Source organism: Sceloporus undulatus, chromosome 5 (genome assembly GCF_019175285.1).
Source record: "Sceloporus undulatus isolate JIND9_A2432 ecotype Alabama chromosome 5, SceUnd_v1.1, whole genome shotgun sequence".
Lineage (NCBI taxonomy): Eukaryota > Metazoa > Chordata > Lepidosauria > Squamata > Phrynosomatidae > Sceloporus > Sceloporus undulatus.
In genome coordinates this window covers 10,884,603-10,902,480 of record NC_056526.1, presented here as the reverse complement: position 1 = coordinate 10,902,480, position 17,878 = coordinate 10,884,603, and the positions used below count along the sequence as shown (strand labels likewise).

Below are 17,878 nucleotides of genomic sequence, written 5' to 3'. Positions count from 1 at the left end.
AAAGGATGTCACATTGAGGAGGGAGCAAGCTTGTTTCTGCTGCTTCAGAGAACAGGACCAGGAGCAATGGATGCAAGCTACAGGAAAAGAGATTCCACTTCAACATTAGGAGGAACTTCCTGACAATAAGGGCTGTTGACAGTGGAACACACTCCCTTGGAGTGTAGTGGAGTCTCCTTCCTTGGAGGTCTTTAGCAGAGGCTGGATGGCCATCTGTTGGGGATGCTTTGATGGTGATTTCCTGCATGGCAGGGGGTTGACTAGATGGCCCGTGCGGTCTCTTCCAACTCTATGATTCTATGATACCCCCTCTGTAAAATGGGTACTGAGGATGAGCCATATTAGTGAATTGGGGGGGGGGACTAGTTCCTCCAACTATTTGTCACTGGGGCAAACGAGTCATAAAATTTGAGTAGTGGTCTGATAATCCCTATTTACCTAAAATAAATGCTTGTAGTACCTTGGAGCCAATTTTGGCAGCAGTTTTCATGGCGCCTTGCAATGAGGTGCTGCAAAAGTAGCTTCGTGTGTGTGTGTGTGGGGTGGCACATGTGGGGTAGAGACTGCTTGTTTCGCAGCCCTGGGGCAAGGCCAACATTGCCTTAACCCCATAACATTTTGAAAGGACAAGAATGATTAAGATTTAACCACTGCAGATTTCAGTATGTGAATAAATAAATGGTGAAGAGAGAGAAGTCATAGTTCAGTGCCCAGCTCCAACCTCAAATCATTCCGCCTGATTTCTTCCTAAGGTATTACCACTCTGTTTCTCCATATGCCACTTGATGTCTCTTTTGACCTGCATTTTAATTATGTTCTTCCCTGCATTGAAATAGGGCAATATCAAACTATCAATCACCGCGAAGGGAAAGGTTTCCTTGCACTGTTATGGTCATAGCATTCAAGATACCTTGAATAAAAATGTCATTTGCTGTATTCACATTCAAATATCTTCAGCAGTGTGTTTCTGCCTTGTTTTTTTTCTGACTGTCTTGATGATTGAGCAGCTATCTGAAGGGAGAGGAGGATGAAGGGGACGGCCTGCCAACCGAAGGTGGATGGATCTATTTCAGAATTTATGAAGATAATTGGTGTCAAATTGTCACTTCAACAAAAGAGTCAATAAAAGCTCCTCTAGAATTCAGAAGGCAATAGCAACACAGCTGCCTTTTGTAGTACAGTTGGCCCTCCGTTTTTGTGGGGGATCCGTTCAGGACTCCCCCCCCCACGAAAACGCAGGCTGTTGCATATTCAAGCTCATTAGGCTTGAATGGGGCACGTGCGTGTGCCTGTGTGCGTGGGTGGGGCACACACCCCATTGAAAATAGCGGAGGTTGCCCCTCTGCGAATTTTCAAGGTTGCGGATTCCAGATCCGCGAGTTAGGAGGGATGACTGTACTCAGTTCAAATCCAGCCACAATAGGGGAATCCTAAACAAGAGGAATCTAAGAGACTGGGACTTTACTATTACAGGTTTCTACCTCCAACAAAGATAAACCTTTTCCATATGGACTATAATGGGCAAGTTTTATCTACACAACTAGAAGCTTTTTTTCTGATTTAGCAGTACACTGACTTCTTGAGGACACTGACTTCTTGAGGAATTCAGTGTTCTCTGCCTCAGAAAGGGGCCTGTGATTTCACATAGGAAACAGATAGCCTGGATCCCAAGAGAAGTTATTTTACTGCTACATAAATTCAACCTAGACAATGAGGAAATCGAAATAGTTCAAATATTTCCTGTACCTTGGATCAAACATTGATCAGAAACGAGACTGCAGTAAAGAAACAAGAAGGCTAGGAAAGGGGAGGGCAGCCATGAAAGAACTAGACAAGATCTTAAAGAGCAAAGATATACAACTGAGCACTAAAGTTAGAATTGTCCAATCCATTGTATTCCCTAATAACATGTATGGATGTGGGAGCTGGACAGTGAACAAAACAGATAAAAGGAAAATCAACTCATTTGACATGTGGTGCTGGCAAGCATGTCAGGATACTGTGGACAGCCAAAAAGACAAACAAATGGGTCCTAGAATAGATCAAACCAGTGCTCTCCCTGGAAGCTAAGATGACAAAACGGAGGCTGTTGTACTTTGGTAACAGCATGAGAAGGCATGACTCACTCAAAAAGAAAAATAGATAAACATTTTTTGAGCTGTAGATACAACAATTTTTATGCAGGCGTCCCCAGAAACAAGTATGATTTTGTGTAGAAAACTTTGGAGTTGGGATAACTATATCCCTGCTCCTATTGTGCCAGGATTTTTCAACCAGGTTTCCTGGAACCTTTGGGTTCTGCAAGAGCTTGCTAGCAGTTCCATAATAGAGCATGACGGAAGAATAAATAAACATTTTTTGAGCTGTAGATACAATATTTTTTATACAGGGGTCCCCAAGACCTGAACATTAATTCATGGGCTCCTCCAGGATAAAAATGTTGAGGAAGGCTATACTATACAGTCAATACTGTCACTGTCTCAGTATTTCGCTCTTGTGTGTCAAACTGGGAATAATAATAATAATAATAATAATAATAATAAAAATTTATTTGTGTTTCCCCACCTCTCCCGATGGATCAAAGTGGGGTTACAGGCAGATTGGTTATCACTCCTCGGGGGGGGGGGGGGGAAGCTTGGTGAAAGAGCACTGTTTTAAGTCTCTTTAAATGTTTCCAAGGGGGTCGTGAGACACAGCTCGTCAGGAAGACTATTCCAAAACCTTGGGGCCATTATTGTAAAGGCCTTTTGAGATGAGGAAACATATTTGGAAGATGGTGTTTCCAATAAATTCTTACCAGATGTTCTAAGTGTGCGGGGCGGATCATATCTCACTGTGTTTTTGCCAAGCATACCGGGCATAAAGAACAGCTAGATTTATAAATGGATAGAATTTTTGTTTTCTCATTTTCCACTATTTTAAAATACACACACACACACACACACATATCATTACTGTTCACCATTACAGATTTTGCTCCCTACTAGTTTAGCCTAATTAGTTCCTTTGCGACTTCACAAATTCCTTTTTTCAGGAACGAGCATCCATTCACCCAATACTCTCTAGATTTACCACACTCACAGCTGGCATATTCCCACAAGGCCCAAGATCCTCCTGCCTGGAGTGCAGAGCAGCTGCCGTTGCAGCTGTTTTCATGGTGTATTGCCATTTCCTCAGTCTGTCTTGATCATTTACAATTCCATCAGACAAGGGCTATTTATCTGCTTTTAAATCTTCTTCACCCATATGTACACAGCAGGAAATACTGTTTCCTTATCTCATTCATCTCTGCAATCATTACCTGTAAAATGGTATTTCCATTTTGCAAGGTTGTATTGAAGACCGAACAAGAGAGATTTGTCTGATCATCCATGTTCTGGTACATATACTTGCCTGGACCAAAGTGGGAGAACTGAGGGGCTCAACAGACCCCCTGAAGGGGCAGCGCAATGCCTCCCCTTTCCTAGTCAGATGGGGGATGCAGCAACTGCATGTTGTGGGCCCAAACTGGCCTTTCCAGGGTACAAAAAGGAGCTGCAAAAAGCTTTTTTTGACCTAGAGTCAAAATCATACCTCAGGCAGGCAGAACATAATTATTTACTGTGGCAGTTCCATGTCCACCTTCTGCATATGTATTTTATTTTTATTTTTTTTATTTTTTGATGGGGCACAAGGAGCTATCCCATCCAAGTTCCTCTCCACAACTTTCAAGCCCTAGGAGGGCCTACTGCTAGTGGCACTGCTTACTTATGGGGTGGAAAAGAAGTGGAGTAGGCAATTAAACAATTGATATCTCAGAAGGGGAGGAAATGGGAGTGTGCATCCTACTGTTCCTTCTCCTGACAGCCCCATCATCTGAACTTCCTTCTTTTCCTTCCCACCTGATAGCTGGAGCAGTATTGGCAACCTCTCTTGAGGCCTTACAGCTGCAGAGAACAAGGGAGTTTCAGTCCTTGTGCAGAGGGCTACCAAATATCACCTTGTGCTCCATCCAAAAAGAGACATGCATAAGACATGCATAAGACATGTCACTAACAGGATTCTGGTCTGCAGCTCCCAGAGTTGGCTGTGTTAGATGGGGAAAACTGGAGGTGCTCAAATGTTAATTTTTTCAAGCTATGGTTAAGAATTTGGTGGAAGGGGGCACCAAGCTATTGTAAGAACAAGATCATGTTGGTCCAGCTAAGCTCCCAAACTGGCGCTGTACTTGAACAGGCTAATTACTATTCCTGTTGCACATTAAATGTAGAAATGTTCCAGGTGCTACAGTTTAAGTAGGCAAAGATAAGTCATAATCACTTACTACCTACTATAATTCTGTATTTTAAGTATCAAAATACTTTTTTTCATTCTCGTGTTCATGGATGCAAAAGATAGCATGGCTCTGAAGGATTTAATTTTCGTTGCAAGATTAAAAGGAAACACAGTCACGCCACATAATGGAATTCAACCGCAGAGCAAGCTTGCAAAATCTTCCACTTGTATTTTCCATGCAGTATTTGAAATGGCAGCTGAAAGTTTATCACTGTGAAATTCTTAATGAATTCGCTTCATTGGTAAATAATAATCCAGAGCCAGGATATTAAGCATATGATCATTTATTGATTTGTTTAACAACATCTTTTGAAAAATCATAATTTGTTTTGTGATAAGAGCTCATCTAAAATACACACTCATTGTTCTGCATTAGCATTCAGTTCAGGATCAGATGCTACACAGGAGATTTTTTCGCCTGGTGCTTTAAAAAAGAAGTAGCCACACAGTGCTGCTAGTTGGGAGCAGAGAGTGTGGGAGAGCTTAATCCTTTTGGTTCCATACAGCCTTTTATTCAAAGGTCAAGGATTCAAAAGTCTGCTTCTGATGACAGAAGCAGCTCTCTCAGTTGAATCACAATGGAGTAATCCTCTTCCCTTGCAGCCCTCATGCAGCCTAAAAACCTGCTCTGAAGGGCTACGAAACAAGATGGAGTAGGATTCTGGAAGTTGTAATAGACTGTAGGAGAGCATGAGAAAAGGAGTCCCATTTATGTCATAGACCTTCCCCTTGAGCTATTTTCTACCCATGTAGGAAAAGAGATGAGTATTTCCCCTCATGAGTAGAAAAGGAAGCTTATGAGACTGGGAAGCTGGCAGGAAGAGAAGGTAGAGTTGGAAATTGGCATAGAACAGCATACATTACACGTATTTGTGTTTGCATGCTTCTGTTAGCTTAGTAATTCTCAACCTTTGGTCTTTTGAATGTTTTGGACTGGAACTCCCAGAAGTCCCAGCCAGTGTGTACAGTGGTCAGGAATTATGGGAGTTGATGTCCTAAGCATCTGGAGGACCAAAGGTTGAAAACAGCTATGTTAGCTGATATCACAAATTGTGTAGACAGTATTGTTTCCCATACATTCCAAATGGAGTAAACAAAATTTTGGGCACAAGCTCAACAATGAGATCATTTTTCATGGAGGAGAGGAATTGTCATAGTTTCAGCTGTGGGAAGGAATTGTATGCTGAGCAGTGGAGTTAGTTCATAGTGCAACCGATTGAGTTAATGCCTTCTACAACAGTGATGTAGTCACTAGTTACTTGCTGTTTGGAAATAAAGCCTGCATGGGCCTGGAAATTGTGGTGCAGGGGCACATAGGACCTCAACACAGAGCAGAATAGCCAGTAGCATCCCCTTAGGGGCCTATGGGGCAACATTTGCCTTTTGGAGCAAACCAGTTTTGGTTTGACCCCAAAAATATGAGAGGTGGGTTAGGGCAAAAATGTGGGCTGCTACCCTCAAGGGTTTTATCGGGGGCAGTGTGACTCCCCAAGACCTGTCAGTTGCCCACCCCTGTCCTAGAGTGATGCATACTCTCCTACCTGAGATGCATTAAAGTCAGAATATATTACATATCTACCACCCTCCAGGACTCCTGACAGTAAAAATGAAGGAAGGACAGGGTTAATCTTTCTGTCTTAGAAATAAAAAAACAAACAGCTTACTGGCAGTTCTAGCCTCACATAATGTTTGCCTACCCACTGGGTGACCCTGGGCAAGTCACACTCTCTCAGCTTTAGGGGAAGGCAGTGGCAAACCTCCTCTGAGCAAATCTTGCCAAGAAAACCCCTCACCATAGGTCAGAAATGACTTGAAGGCACACAGTCAGAAATGACTTGGAGTGCCTAACTGGGGACTGGTTACAAAACCACTTCTGGTCCACCTGTATGTCCAGTCTTCTCCCTTTTTGTAGACTTTCATGCTTCTTTAAAACATATCCTCCCTTGTTACCAGTTCTCATGTTGTTCTTCCCTCATTTTACTACATTTTTTAGTGCATGACATACCTATTGAGTAATTTCACTAATGGGCCAAAAATATCTTGGAAGCTGGTAACACATATTGTGACTCGCCAGTTGAATTAATGCTGTTGATTTATCTAGGGTATTGCTTTCTTAGTTTACAGAAGCAAAAGCAGTGGTAAAATTGCACCTCATCTGGTTGACTTTTGCCTGTCCTAATGTTGTTGTTCCTTCCTTCCTTTTTACATAGTTTCATAGGAGAATTTATAAAGGGATTCCATTACAGCTGAGAGGGGAAGTCTGGTCTTTGTTGCTTGATGTCCCTAAGATGAAAGAAGAAATGAAAGACTACTATAATGTGAGTTTCCAAATCTGGAAGTAATGTCTGGAAGTAAATTGTGCTCCAACATCTTAACATTTTAAAATATCACTGACTTTGAGGTATTTTATTTACTTATTTATTTATTTTCCTTTTTTGACTATGCCTTCCAGAATCTTTGGCAGGCGGATTCTTCAAGCTGTAGTCCAAAAAAATAATTCTTCCAAGATCTGAGGTTGGTTGACTCCACCATGGTCTCACCATTTTAGGTCCTTAGATTTTCTCCCTTGTCCCATTCCACGTGAAAAGGGAAAAGTGTTTAATTCCATGTGAAAGGGGGAAACTCTTATAGACTCCTGAAATCTCATTAATAGCTGACAGCACCATAAGCAGTCAGCTATTAATGGAAGCATTAATTGCAGAAGTCAGCAAATAAATTTCCATAGTATTGGCACCAGTTTATGTTCTGGTTAGGACTTCATGAGACATCTCTCAGGTTACCTGTTAAAGGTAAATATATGAGTATAAGTAAATATATGAGTTTGCAAGCAACAAACAGTTCACACAGACAACAAGAACCAACAGGCAGTCTTGATTGCGTCACACTCTTTTGAAAACTTCTCATGTTGCTGTAATCATCATTAGATGAAGTTCAGAAGTCAAGAAATGGCTTTTCAAATGCTGCTGATTTATGATCTTTCCAGTAGACACTTATACATGAGGGGTTGTCTAGGAAACTCAACCAATTAGTGACTATAGATGTGATTATAGCGTTCCTGAAGATTGTAGTTTGCCATCTCTTTCTCCACGGTGGAGAAATATTTCCTTATTGAAATTGTTCTCCTCTGGCTTCCACTGATTTTTATTTTTATTTTGGTCCTACAAAGGGGAGGAACAGGAATAAGCACGAAATAAACATAGCTTCCCCCCAGTTAGGTCTAATAGTGTCACACTGGGAGAGCAGAGGGATTAAATCTTGCTTCTTCCAGGGCTTCAGCTCCAGTCAAAATAAGAACTCTCAATGGCTACTTTAAAATTAACACACACATTTGCCTTCCAGTGCTTCAGAACATAGGAACAGCCTTATACAGATCCAGCCAGTCTAGCTTAGTATTGTTGATATCAAGGGGAAAATGTGGTGGGCATGTGGCCCGTAAGGCTATTTTGTGGTCCCTGGCCCATCAGATTTCTCAGTCCACCCTTTTCCGGACTTTTTCTGTCCCAGAACCTTCTAGGAATGGTAATAGATCTATATTAAGATAGGTTGCAGGGACCCCTTGTGTTGTTTAACATGCTTAGTCTTGAAAGCTAAGCAGGGTCAGCCCTGGTTAGTACTTCGTTGGGAGACTGCCAATGAACATCAGGTGCTGTAGGCTATATTTCAGAGGAAAGAACTGGCAAAACCGCCTTTGAGTATTCCTTGCCTAAGGAAACCCTATGAAATTCATAGGGTCCCCATGAGTCAACAAGTGATGTGAAGCCATATGTGTACACGCAATCACACACACACAAGCACCGAAAATGCTCTCTGTAAAGAGCAAACTAACATGGTATGTAGCAAGGATGTTTCTTTTAGCTGTAGATTCTATTACTGGGAGTTTTTTTTTTTTAAAATTGGCATTCCCCATCTGCAGGTTGAATTGCCAAAATCTGTGAACATAATGGACTTTAAATAAGCCAGCAGTAATCTGTGTATCAGGAGTTTCTTTTTTAAAAAAAGACTCTCAAACACTCTTAACCAAAACTATGAGCCAGCCAGAAAAATAAAACAAAATAAAATGATTTGGAGAGAAGTGGATTTGTCTTCAAAGATTATGGATGCCATCTAGTGATGTGTGCTGGAAAACAGAAGGATGGAAGGATGAAAGACAGTCAGGCAGGTGGCCAAGCAGGTCCACCCAACCACCCAACTACCCTACCAGGGCATACAAAAGCCAATTGTCTTTATTCTGAAATGAGGCTTAGACTCCCCCCTCCCTTTAAATTGTTCAGAGAGTTAGGTAAATTGATACTTCCAGCCAAAGACTTTATAGAATTCTTGATGTACAGCATAATAACATTGGAAATCTAATATGAAGCATTATGAAAGCTGAAATGTACTTTTGGATAAATTGTGGGTATATGTGGAATGCTAAAAGGCAACGGATTTGCCATTGTGTTGCATGCAAAAGCTCTTTCAGTTACACAAGTTAGAGAACTTGTACATTTTGCAGTCATCCATAAAACTCAGCATGAATAACATGGAAGGTAAGGCTGAGGCAGTGAAAAAAACACCGCCATCCTGACCTTGCAAGTGGCTCACCTGAGGCCTCGAGTATCTCTGTCATTTGCAGATCACAGTGGTTTAAGAAATTTATAATAAACAGTGAGGTTATGATGGGAAGCTACACTTGTTTACACATTCTTTTGCCTTCCTAGACCTTAAAAACTCAAGCAAGAGGGAGCTCTCCAGACATCAGACAGATTGATCTTGATGTGAATCGGACGTATCGAGATCATATCATGTTCAGAGACAGATATGGAGTTAAGTAAGTAAAACAAAAATCTATCCTTATTGTTCAGTTTGTAGTATTTCATAACTTTATATCCTCAGAATATCAAAAGACTTAAAGTGTGGCAGAATTCTGTCTTCCTAAACTCCCTTCAGCACCCTTGCTGACTTCTAAAACAGTAAGGGAGAACAATTGAGATTCCATTTCCTCCAATGTTGTGTCCCTACTGCAGCAGATCTTCACATGGATACCACTTTGACTCTCAGAAATTTCTAATGAAATCATGAAAGTTCAGGTTTTGCATTTGATTTCCATATACTGTAGAAGAAATATAAGCAGAGCATAATCTGGCAAAATATGTCAGAGCTTTTAAATGGTGACATTTAAAACACAGCAAATATATTTGCTAAACCCTCTTCCATTTCCCATAAGGCCCTCCAAATTTTGTTGAAAAGCATTTTCCATCATTTCTTACCATTGGCCATAAACTGGCTAGGGCTGATGGAAGTTGGGAGTCCAACATCTTGAGTGCCAAGTTTCCCACCCTTATCCAAAAGAAAACATTAACCATGATTTTAAATGTCTTTTTAAATTAATGTCTTTTTAAATTAATATATCACACACATAAGGACATGAATTATTAAATTGTGTTATTGTTGTTGAAATAAATGGTTAGTGTGTGTAGGGAAGGAAGAAGGAATGGAGTGGAGTGACCAGCAACCTGAATAGCTGTATTCCAAGCTGCAACGTTTGCTGTAGGTTCAACTTGTAACAGTAATTACAGTACATAGACTTCTTCCTTGTGCAACTCATGTCTAAAATCTCTAAAATCTATTTCTTCATGCACAGTAGAACCCCTCTAGAGTCTAGACTCACTGGGCCAGTGCATAAGCCTCATGCCCATAAAGTGTGTTTTCATCATGTTTCTCATTATGTAAAACACAAACTTAGGACTAGCCTTTCATGGGAAGGGAAGCAAAGGCTGTGTAATAAAATGCCTCATTAGGCTTATCTACTCCAGTTTATTTCACATTAAGCACTATGTTCTAAAAGCAATCCGCATGTCATGTTATGCTGCAGAGGAAACCAAACTGGCCTGACTACAGAGCCTTTAGCCTTGTAAACATAAATACTACATGAGATGCATGTTAGTATAAGGAAACTCTTTTTTAGACTATTGCAGTAGATTTGGCTTGTTCTTCTCCTGTCTACTGTGAACTTATTTTTAAAATTAGGCTTAAAACTAAATTGAAATTAGTTTAACACAATGAAGGCAGGGTGGCTGATTCCCTTGCCTATAGAGGGCTTCATTTCTCATTGTTAAAAGTATACAGTCTATTTGTTATTTTGCCAGGTTATGCAGACATGAAATATGTATCAAATATTGGTATAGTCACCAGTCACTTGAGGAATTTAGTATTCCCTCCCTATACTGAGTCAGACCATTTGCCCATTCAGTATTATCAACTCTGACTGGCAGTGGTTGTCCAGGCTTTCAGGTAGAGGTTTTCCTTACCCTGTCTGAAGATACCTGGTATTTCCTGGTGATCTCCCATCTAAATACTAGTGCCCAGAATCCATTGAGATTGACTGTGTTTGTGGTGGTATTCTGATGAATTTTAATATGTATTCTTAGCAGGTTTACTTTACTTTCTCTCTCCCCTTCAGGCAGCAATCTCTATTCCATGTTTTAGCTGCATATTCTGTGTATAATACGGTAAGCCATTTGTGTGTACATGTATGGATACATACATTCATTTGTTGTGGCTGTATATAGGGAAGCAGAAGTTCTAAAGGGCAAAAATGGAATCAGTGGGCTTAAAGAGGCTTAATTCTGTCTTTGACTACAGCTGGGGTATTTCCCATTTCATCTAGCAAATCTAAAGAATGTGTTGCTCATTCATGACACGATGATGCCAAAACATATATTTTTGGATTTGTTGTCTAAAACTGAAGATTGGAAACTCACTGGGAGAAAAGTGTGACAATATCAGTAAAAAACAACAACCTATTAACCAGGATTTGCAAAGAAATATAGGGAAAGGGGTAGTATGGGAAAAGAGATGAGATACTGGAACAGAAAGTTATTAATGATAACTGTGGTGGAGAAATTGTGTCTAGTTCCTTTGCTCTTCATTCCTGTACATGTGTTGCATCACAATGGACAAAATGCCCCACGGCATCATAAAGACAAATTGAATTTATTATAACATATGTTTTCATGGATTGGCGTCCAGCTCTTTTACTGCTGCAATAGTGCAGCCCTATATATTCCTACTCAAAAAGATAAATCTCACTGAGTTAAGTAGTTGTCTGTTCACATTAGGGGTCCTGGGTATCCCTTCTTAAAATGAATGCCCCTTATTTGAGGGCTGTATAAATTTTTAAATGGATTGAACAAGTTGAATGGGTAGTTGCCAATGGAAAGTTTAGATAAGAAACATGCACCACTTAGATCAGCGGTGGGCAAAGTGCAGTCCACTGCCCGCATGCTATCCCCCAGGGCCATTTTTGTGGCAACAAAGGCCTAGCAGGTCAAAAATATTTTTGTGATGCTTAACAAAATGCCCTCTAGGGAGCATGGTGAGCTTTTTCACCACTCACCCACCCACCCCATTTTAGGCCCAGGAAAGGCCTTTAAAAAAAAATAATCCAGAGGTAAACCAGAAATGATTGGGGGGGGGGGTTTTGGGGGTTTTTTTGGTGGGGGTGAGGGTATGTCCTCAAAGATCACCTAGAGACCTAATGTGGCACTCTAGCCTCCCACAGTTTCCTAACCCCATTAGACCACCAGGTATATAAAAGCTTATCAAACTTCGAAGGCAAAGGCTTAAAGCTTAATAGCCCTTCCTGCAGCAGCAGTACTTGTACCAAATGCTTTTTTCCTTTCTTTTCTCTTCTGTAGCTAGAGAGGAGATTCACAATGATGTAATTCTTTAGGTCATCTTTGTATTGTCTTTAACAGTTTCTGTTCATGCTACAAAGCTCACTCCTGCCATTTTACTTGTGCAAGGTTCTTCTTTTTGTTTTTCTTGCAAGCTCATAAACTTTTTCTTCTTTGCCTAACTATTTTTTCCCCTCAGGAGGTTGGTTATTGTCAGGGAATGAGCCAGATCACAGCTTTGCTCCTTATGTATATGAACGAAGAAGATGCCTTCTGGGCCCTGGTGAAACTGCTGTCAGGACCCAAGCATGCTATGCATGGTATGCCACTTCAGAACTTGTTATACAGGTGCCATTTAATACTAACCCAGCTATTACTTTTGTACAGATCTCTTTGAGGGCAGGATTGGCTTCATAATATCTCAGATTGGTGGGCATAGAATATTGTCTTTAAATCCTGCAACATACAGGATAATTAATCTCAACTTCTTAGAGGGACATTGTAATGGTGTGAAAAGAGTTGAGCTCAGCACATGACCTCTGGTTAGGAAGACGACTATTACAGCAACTTCAAGGGGCTACTACAAGCCACGTGATTGTGTAAATTAGCTTTGATTTGAATCCATTCTTGAAATTGAACACCAGGATTAAAAGGTTGATTTCCAAGCTAAATCAAAAATGTATAGCGTATGCTTGTCCTAACATATTTCTGAGCATTGTCAGTCCATTGTCTACGTGGAACATGCAGTGTTTGCATTTATTCTTATGGATATGTTTATAAATACCTAAAGATCATTAAAGATTTAGTTGGTAACTTCCAGCAGCTAGAATACATTTTAGTGTTCAGTGTCAGTAACATTAGCTGCCACGAGATGTTGCCTCTTGAGCCATGTATGTTGAGTGTGTGTGTGGGGGCGGGGGTGGGGGAGGTGGGGAGTCCTGCCTTCATCTTTGTTCATATGATTGGGACACAACTGCTGTTTAATATCTCTTTTGCCTCTTGTGGTTGTTTATATATAACATCAAGTTGTGATTGAGCAGTGAGAGCCAGGTGGTGTAATGGTTTGAGTGTTGAACTAGAACTCTGGAAAATCAGGGTTTGAATCCTCACTTGGTCATGGAAACCCACTGAGTAGCCTTTGACAAATCACTCTCTCGGCCTCAGAGGAGGGCAAAAACAAGCCCCTCTGAACAAACCATGCCAAGAAAACCCCATGATACATCTACCTTGGGGTTGACATAAATTGCAAATGACTTGAAGGCACACAACAACAAAAACATGATTGAGTATAGGTATGGACAACACCCATGGCCTCTCTCCAGATTTTTTTTTTCTTGCTCCCAGGCCTCTCGCCACCAAATTTCAGCAATATGGCAGATACCGAACATGCATTTTGCCTTAGAACAAGGCAGCCTTATTGTTTTAGAAACCCATGGAACCCTCTGGGAAGTGTATTTTTCCTCCAATGTGAAACTAATGATTTTAAAAACTGGATATGGAGAAAAAACATTTCTGGTTGTTGCCATGCTGCTGAAGTGGAAGGCCAACCTGCAGTGGGATCTGAGAGGGGCTGCAAAATTGCTCCTTGATCTGAAATTACCCACCTCCATTGAACATTAAAAGAATGGTCCCAGAAGTATTTGCTCTCTCTTCCCCTTCCTTGTAAGAGATTAGAAACCTGCACTTAACAAATGATCAGCCTTGCAGATTGTGATGGAACCACACATTATGATATCCTGGAATTTTCTGATCTCTGTGTGAGAGAGCAGGAGAGAGTGAATGAGTTTGCATTTCATGCTTTCTCATGAAAATGCCAAGCCATTATTTAACACTGCAACTGAATAGCTGTTGTGTAAAAGTCTGAAGCCCTACGTGTGTGTCCTACCAGCTTTCATGAGACTAGATAGTGCTGCATTCATTTCACAGTACAGTTCTTAATTTGTTTAACTATTTGGAGATTTTATTCATTTGAAAGCTAGCAAGTTTCAAATGTTCCAAACATATTTTATGGGTTCCTAACAGTATTTCTTTTCTTTCTTTGTTTCTTTTTTTATTCTCCTATGCTCTAGGTTTTTTTATTCCTGGTTTTCCTAAGCTGTTGAGGTTTCAAGAGCACCATGAAAAAATAATGAAGAAATTTTTGTCTAAACTTAAACAGCATTTTGTAAGTAAAAGTTATCACATGTGAAGTTGACGAAGAGTATTATTCATGGGTAGAAGATCCAGTGTGGAATTTAATGCTTAACTAATGTGCTCATATTAGTGTTTAGAGATCCTGTGGAGTTTTTCTTTACCAGGCTTCTTCAATCTGGTTCTTTCCAGATATGTTTCAATATTCATAATGCAGCATTTCTCATCTCCTAACTGAGACTAGGAAATAGATTAGTGTTTCACAAATTTGATCCCCCTCCCTCCCCAACACAGGGATTGACATGCTTTTGTTTAGATTCCTTAGATCTTCAGAGTACTGGCCTTCTTTTAGTCTCTGTGGTTCAAACACTGGAGTCTTGTGTCTGCCCAGAGCAATATACGGACAGCTCTGGAGCTGAGCAGCTCTTAGCAGGAGGCTCACTATAACATGCTCACTGGGCATTCTTGTGCACATTCACACAACAGTATTATTGATTTTTACTAGGACTGAACGTGCTCCCAGTTTCATGCAAGATTTCAACCTGGCATTTTGCTAGTTGTAACTGGGAGATTGTAAAACATAAAGTGTTTTGCTATTTGGAAATACAGTACATTCTTTTTCTGTTTCAAGGGCTTTGGCCTGAACTCTCTAGATATAAACTTGTTAGAAATTGGATCAACAGTAGCCATAGGCTGCAGACTAGAGATTCCAGTTATTAAGAAGGTTTTGTTGTTGTTAACTGCTGTCAAGTCAACTTCAGCTTATAGTGAACCTATGAATGAGATACTTCCAAGTCACCCTAGCTGCATCCACACTGCAGAAATAATCCAGTTTGACACCACGTTAACTGTCATGGCTCAATACAATGAAATTCTGTGACTTGTAGTTTTGTTGACACTTATCCATCTCTGTTAGAGAGTATTGGTGCCACAACAAACTGCAATTCCCAGAATTCCATAGCATTGAGCCATGGCCATTAAAGTGGTGTCAAACTGCATTATTTCTGCAGTGCTGATGCAGCCTAAGCCAGGCTGCTATGCAAATACACTGTTTGTTTCATGGATTTCAGTGACATTGGGTATATTTATGTAAGTGGGCAATTTTGTCTGTTCTTCAGTTTCTTAGGACAGGCTAGAATAGCTCAGGAGAGCCCCGTTAGGATGCAAGTGTCCATTGTGGGGTTGCCGAAAAGTTCCTTAGTCACAGCACTACTTACTAAACCCTTTCTTACAGAGAACTGCTTGTCACCCATGGGCCACACTTTGCCCATCCTCTAATTTAGTGTATGATGCACTTTTCATACCTAGTTTCCATTGTAGGTAATCAGCTAAGGCTGTTCCCTAAGCAGGGCATGTTTGTCTGGAGTGAGGAAGGTACAGTTCCTATGAGATCAGTGTAAATTTACATTGCCCTTTAGTGTTGAGTTAATTATTTCTTGGATGCCAGATGGCATGAGGCTTTATTCATTCTGCCTTAAGGTTCATAAACTGTTTCATTTTGGCAGGACTCCCAGGAGATCCACACAAGCTTTTACACAATGAAGTGGTTTTTCCAGTGCTTCCTTGACCGTGTGAGTGTTCTCAGTTTGATTCCCCCAAGTTCTTCTCATCCAGATTCAATATTTTGGGGCAAAACCTGAGTCGTTTGTTTTCTTCTTACACAATGAAATGGTTCTCTTTTTGCAGACTCCCTTTAGGTTAACCCTCAGGATCTGGGATATCTACATACTTGAAGGAGAACGTGTTCTCACTGCAATGTCTTACACCATCCTGAAGCTGCACAGAAGTAAAAGCTCCACCTTGGTCTTTTAAATTGTTGTATGAAGTGATCAGCTGCCAAATGGAAACAATGTTTCTTTTTAAAATGTTCGATATTCTTTGGATTTTCTTCAGAAAATATTGGTGCTTTTCCTCTATTTGTTCTTGTTTAGCTTAGGGGGAAAGTGTTGTGGATATTTGTCTCTAGAAAGGTACAGTAAGTTAAGTATTGTGAAGATTGTCATGTATAAGAAGAAGCTACAATAGACATACTGTATACTTGTGTATAAGTCTAGAAATTTTAGTTTAAAAAGACCCCAAAAATCTGAGTCGACTTATCCATGGGTCAATGTAAAGTACTGTACTTTAACTCTTAATAAAAAATGGAACTATCTCCTGGTGAAAGGCAAGAATATAATCTATCCTGGAAGGATTGAACCCCTTCTACTCTCTCATCCATCCAGCCTTTACTGTGAGTACAAACAGTTATGCCTGCTGGAATAAGTTCTTCGGCATTGATTTCCTTTGCTTCACCCTTTACATCCTTTGTTACATGCCCCTAGGTTTTACCCTCAATGTATCCACAAGTCATATAAAACTTCATAATTTTGGCTCTAAAACCTGCCCTCAATTTATACATGAGGCTGAGTTACAGTAGAGTATATACAGTAGTTAGATTTCAGTGGATTAATTTGGTGGCTGTCCTCACATTGAACCAACAGAATTAATGAAGCTATTCAAATTCAAATAGGACTCTCAAGGGATAAGGAGAATAGCTCAGCAGTGACACAAAGCAGGATCTGCTTGAACTGGAAAAGGGGGGGGGGGTTGCATAGCCCTCCAGATGGCCCCAAAGGAGCGGCTTGCCGTCACTCCTTTGCTCGATTGGGGCTGCAGCAACTGCATGTCATGGCCCCAATCCAGTGATTTGCTGGCTCCAAAGAAGCGGCAGAAAGCCACTTCTTTTGGAGCCAGCAAACCCCTGCTATTGCTGTGGTGGCAGCATTTTTACTGCAATTCTTTGGCACAGCATGTCTAAACACTGTGCCAAACAAATGCTGTGGACCCATTCATTTGCTGTCAACCTGGCTTGCTCACCAGGTATCTTGTATAGGTAAAGTGGTGAAGGAGAGAATTATGTATGCTGCTTTGCACTTCCTGGAAAAAAAAGTGGGATATAAATGTAACTAATAAATAGATCTGAATTAACGTCTGTATATTTGTAAAGAATATCTTTGGCTTCTTTAGAAAAAAAATTGATAGCTTTGATTTCAAGGTACTGTAGGCTGTATTTCAGAGAAAGGATCTTTTGAGTATTCCTTGCCTAAGGAATACCTATGAAATGGATGGGGTTGTCATAAGTTGACAGATGCCTTGAAGGTATGCGTGTGCACACACACACATTTTTACTTGTTTTCCTAGTCTTCCACAAATTGTATTCTCTTTTGCTGTCCTAGAACATCTGATGAAATTGCAAATGGAAGAACTTGTAGAATTTCTTCAGGAGACACTTGCCAAAGATTTCTTCTTTGAAGATGACTTCGTAATAGACCAGCTCCAGAGTTCCATGGCAGAGCTGAAGCGAGCAAAGCTGGACCTCCCGGCAGCAGGTACATAACTTCATACAGTTAGACTGCAGTGGAAGCTGTTAGACCATGTTGCCCCCTTTGTTATGTCTGAGCCACATCTCTGTGGCAGATATTGCAAACATTGAGTTCATTGCAGGAAATATGCAGGGGCCTTAGTGCATTTGTATCCTATCCTCAGCAGTCATCATTATTTCCCAAAGAGCACATCCATTTGTGCTCCCATTTTAGAAAGGTTCCTTGGAAGAGCAAGTATGATTTTTGTCCTCCTGAAACACACCTGTATTCAGTGGTAGGATGCTGACTAGGTAAATAGTGCCATTCATCCTTAAGCTGTTATCTGTACCTGACCAGGGTAGAGAAATCTGTATGGTTCGTCAGACAGAATGTACATTCCTTTTTTAAAAAAACAAAACAAAACATAGGCTGCATGTC

General features: G+C 40.6%; 1 protein-coding gene across 2 annotated transcripts in view; it reads left to right on the top strand.

Moving 5' to 3' along the window:
• Positions 1 to 17,878, top strand: part of USP6NL (USP6 N-terminal like) — a 681,049-nt gene that overhangs the window by 643,009 nt on the left and 20,162 nt on the right. Inside the window, exons 3-10 of one of the 2 annotated variants that reach the window (XM_042469870.1) lie at positions 6,525 to 6,632; positions 9,012 to 9,121; positions 10,754 to 10,802; positions 12,169 to 12,289; positions 14,039 to 14,133; positions 15,605 to 15,670; positions 15,786 to 15,885; positions 17,315 to 17,467. In XM_042469870.1, the coding sequence (XP_042325804.1) occupies positions 6,525 to 6,632; positions 9,012 to 9,121; positions 10,754 to 10,802; positions 12,169 to 12,289; positions 14,039 to 14,133; positions 15,605 to 15,670; positions 15,786 to 15,885; positions 17,315 to 17,467 (802 nt within the window). Of the gene's footprint in view, positions 1 to 6,524; positions 6,633 to 9,011; positions 9,122 to 10,753; positions 10,803 to 12,167; positions 12,292 to 14,038; positions 14,134 to 15,604; positions 15,671 to 15,785; positions 15,886 to 17,314; positions 17,468 to 17,878 lie in introns of those variants that run through there. The other variant, XM_042469871.1, reaches the window with a different exon arrangement.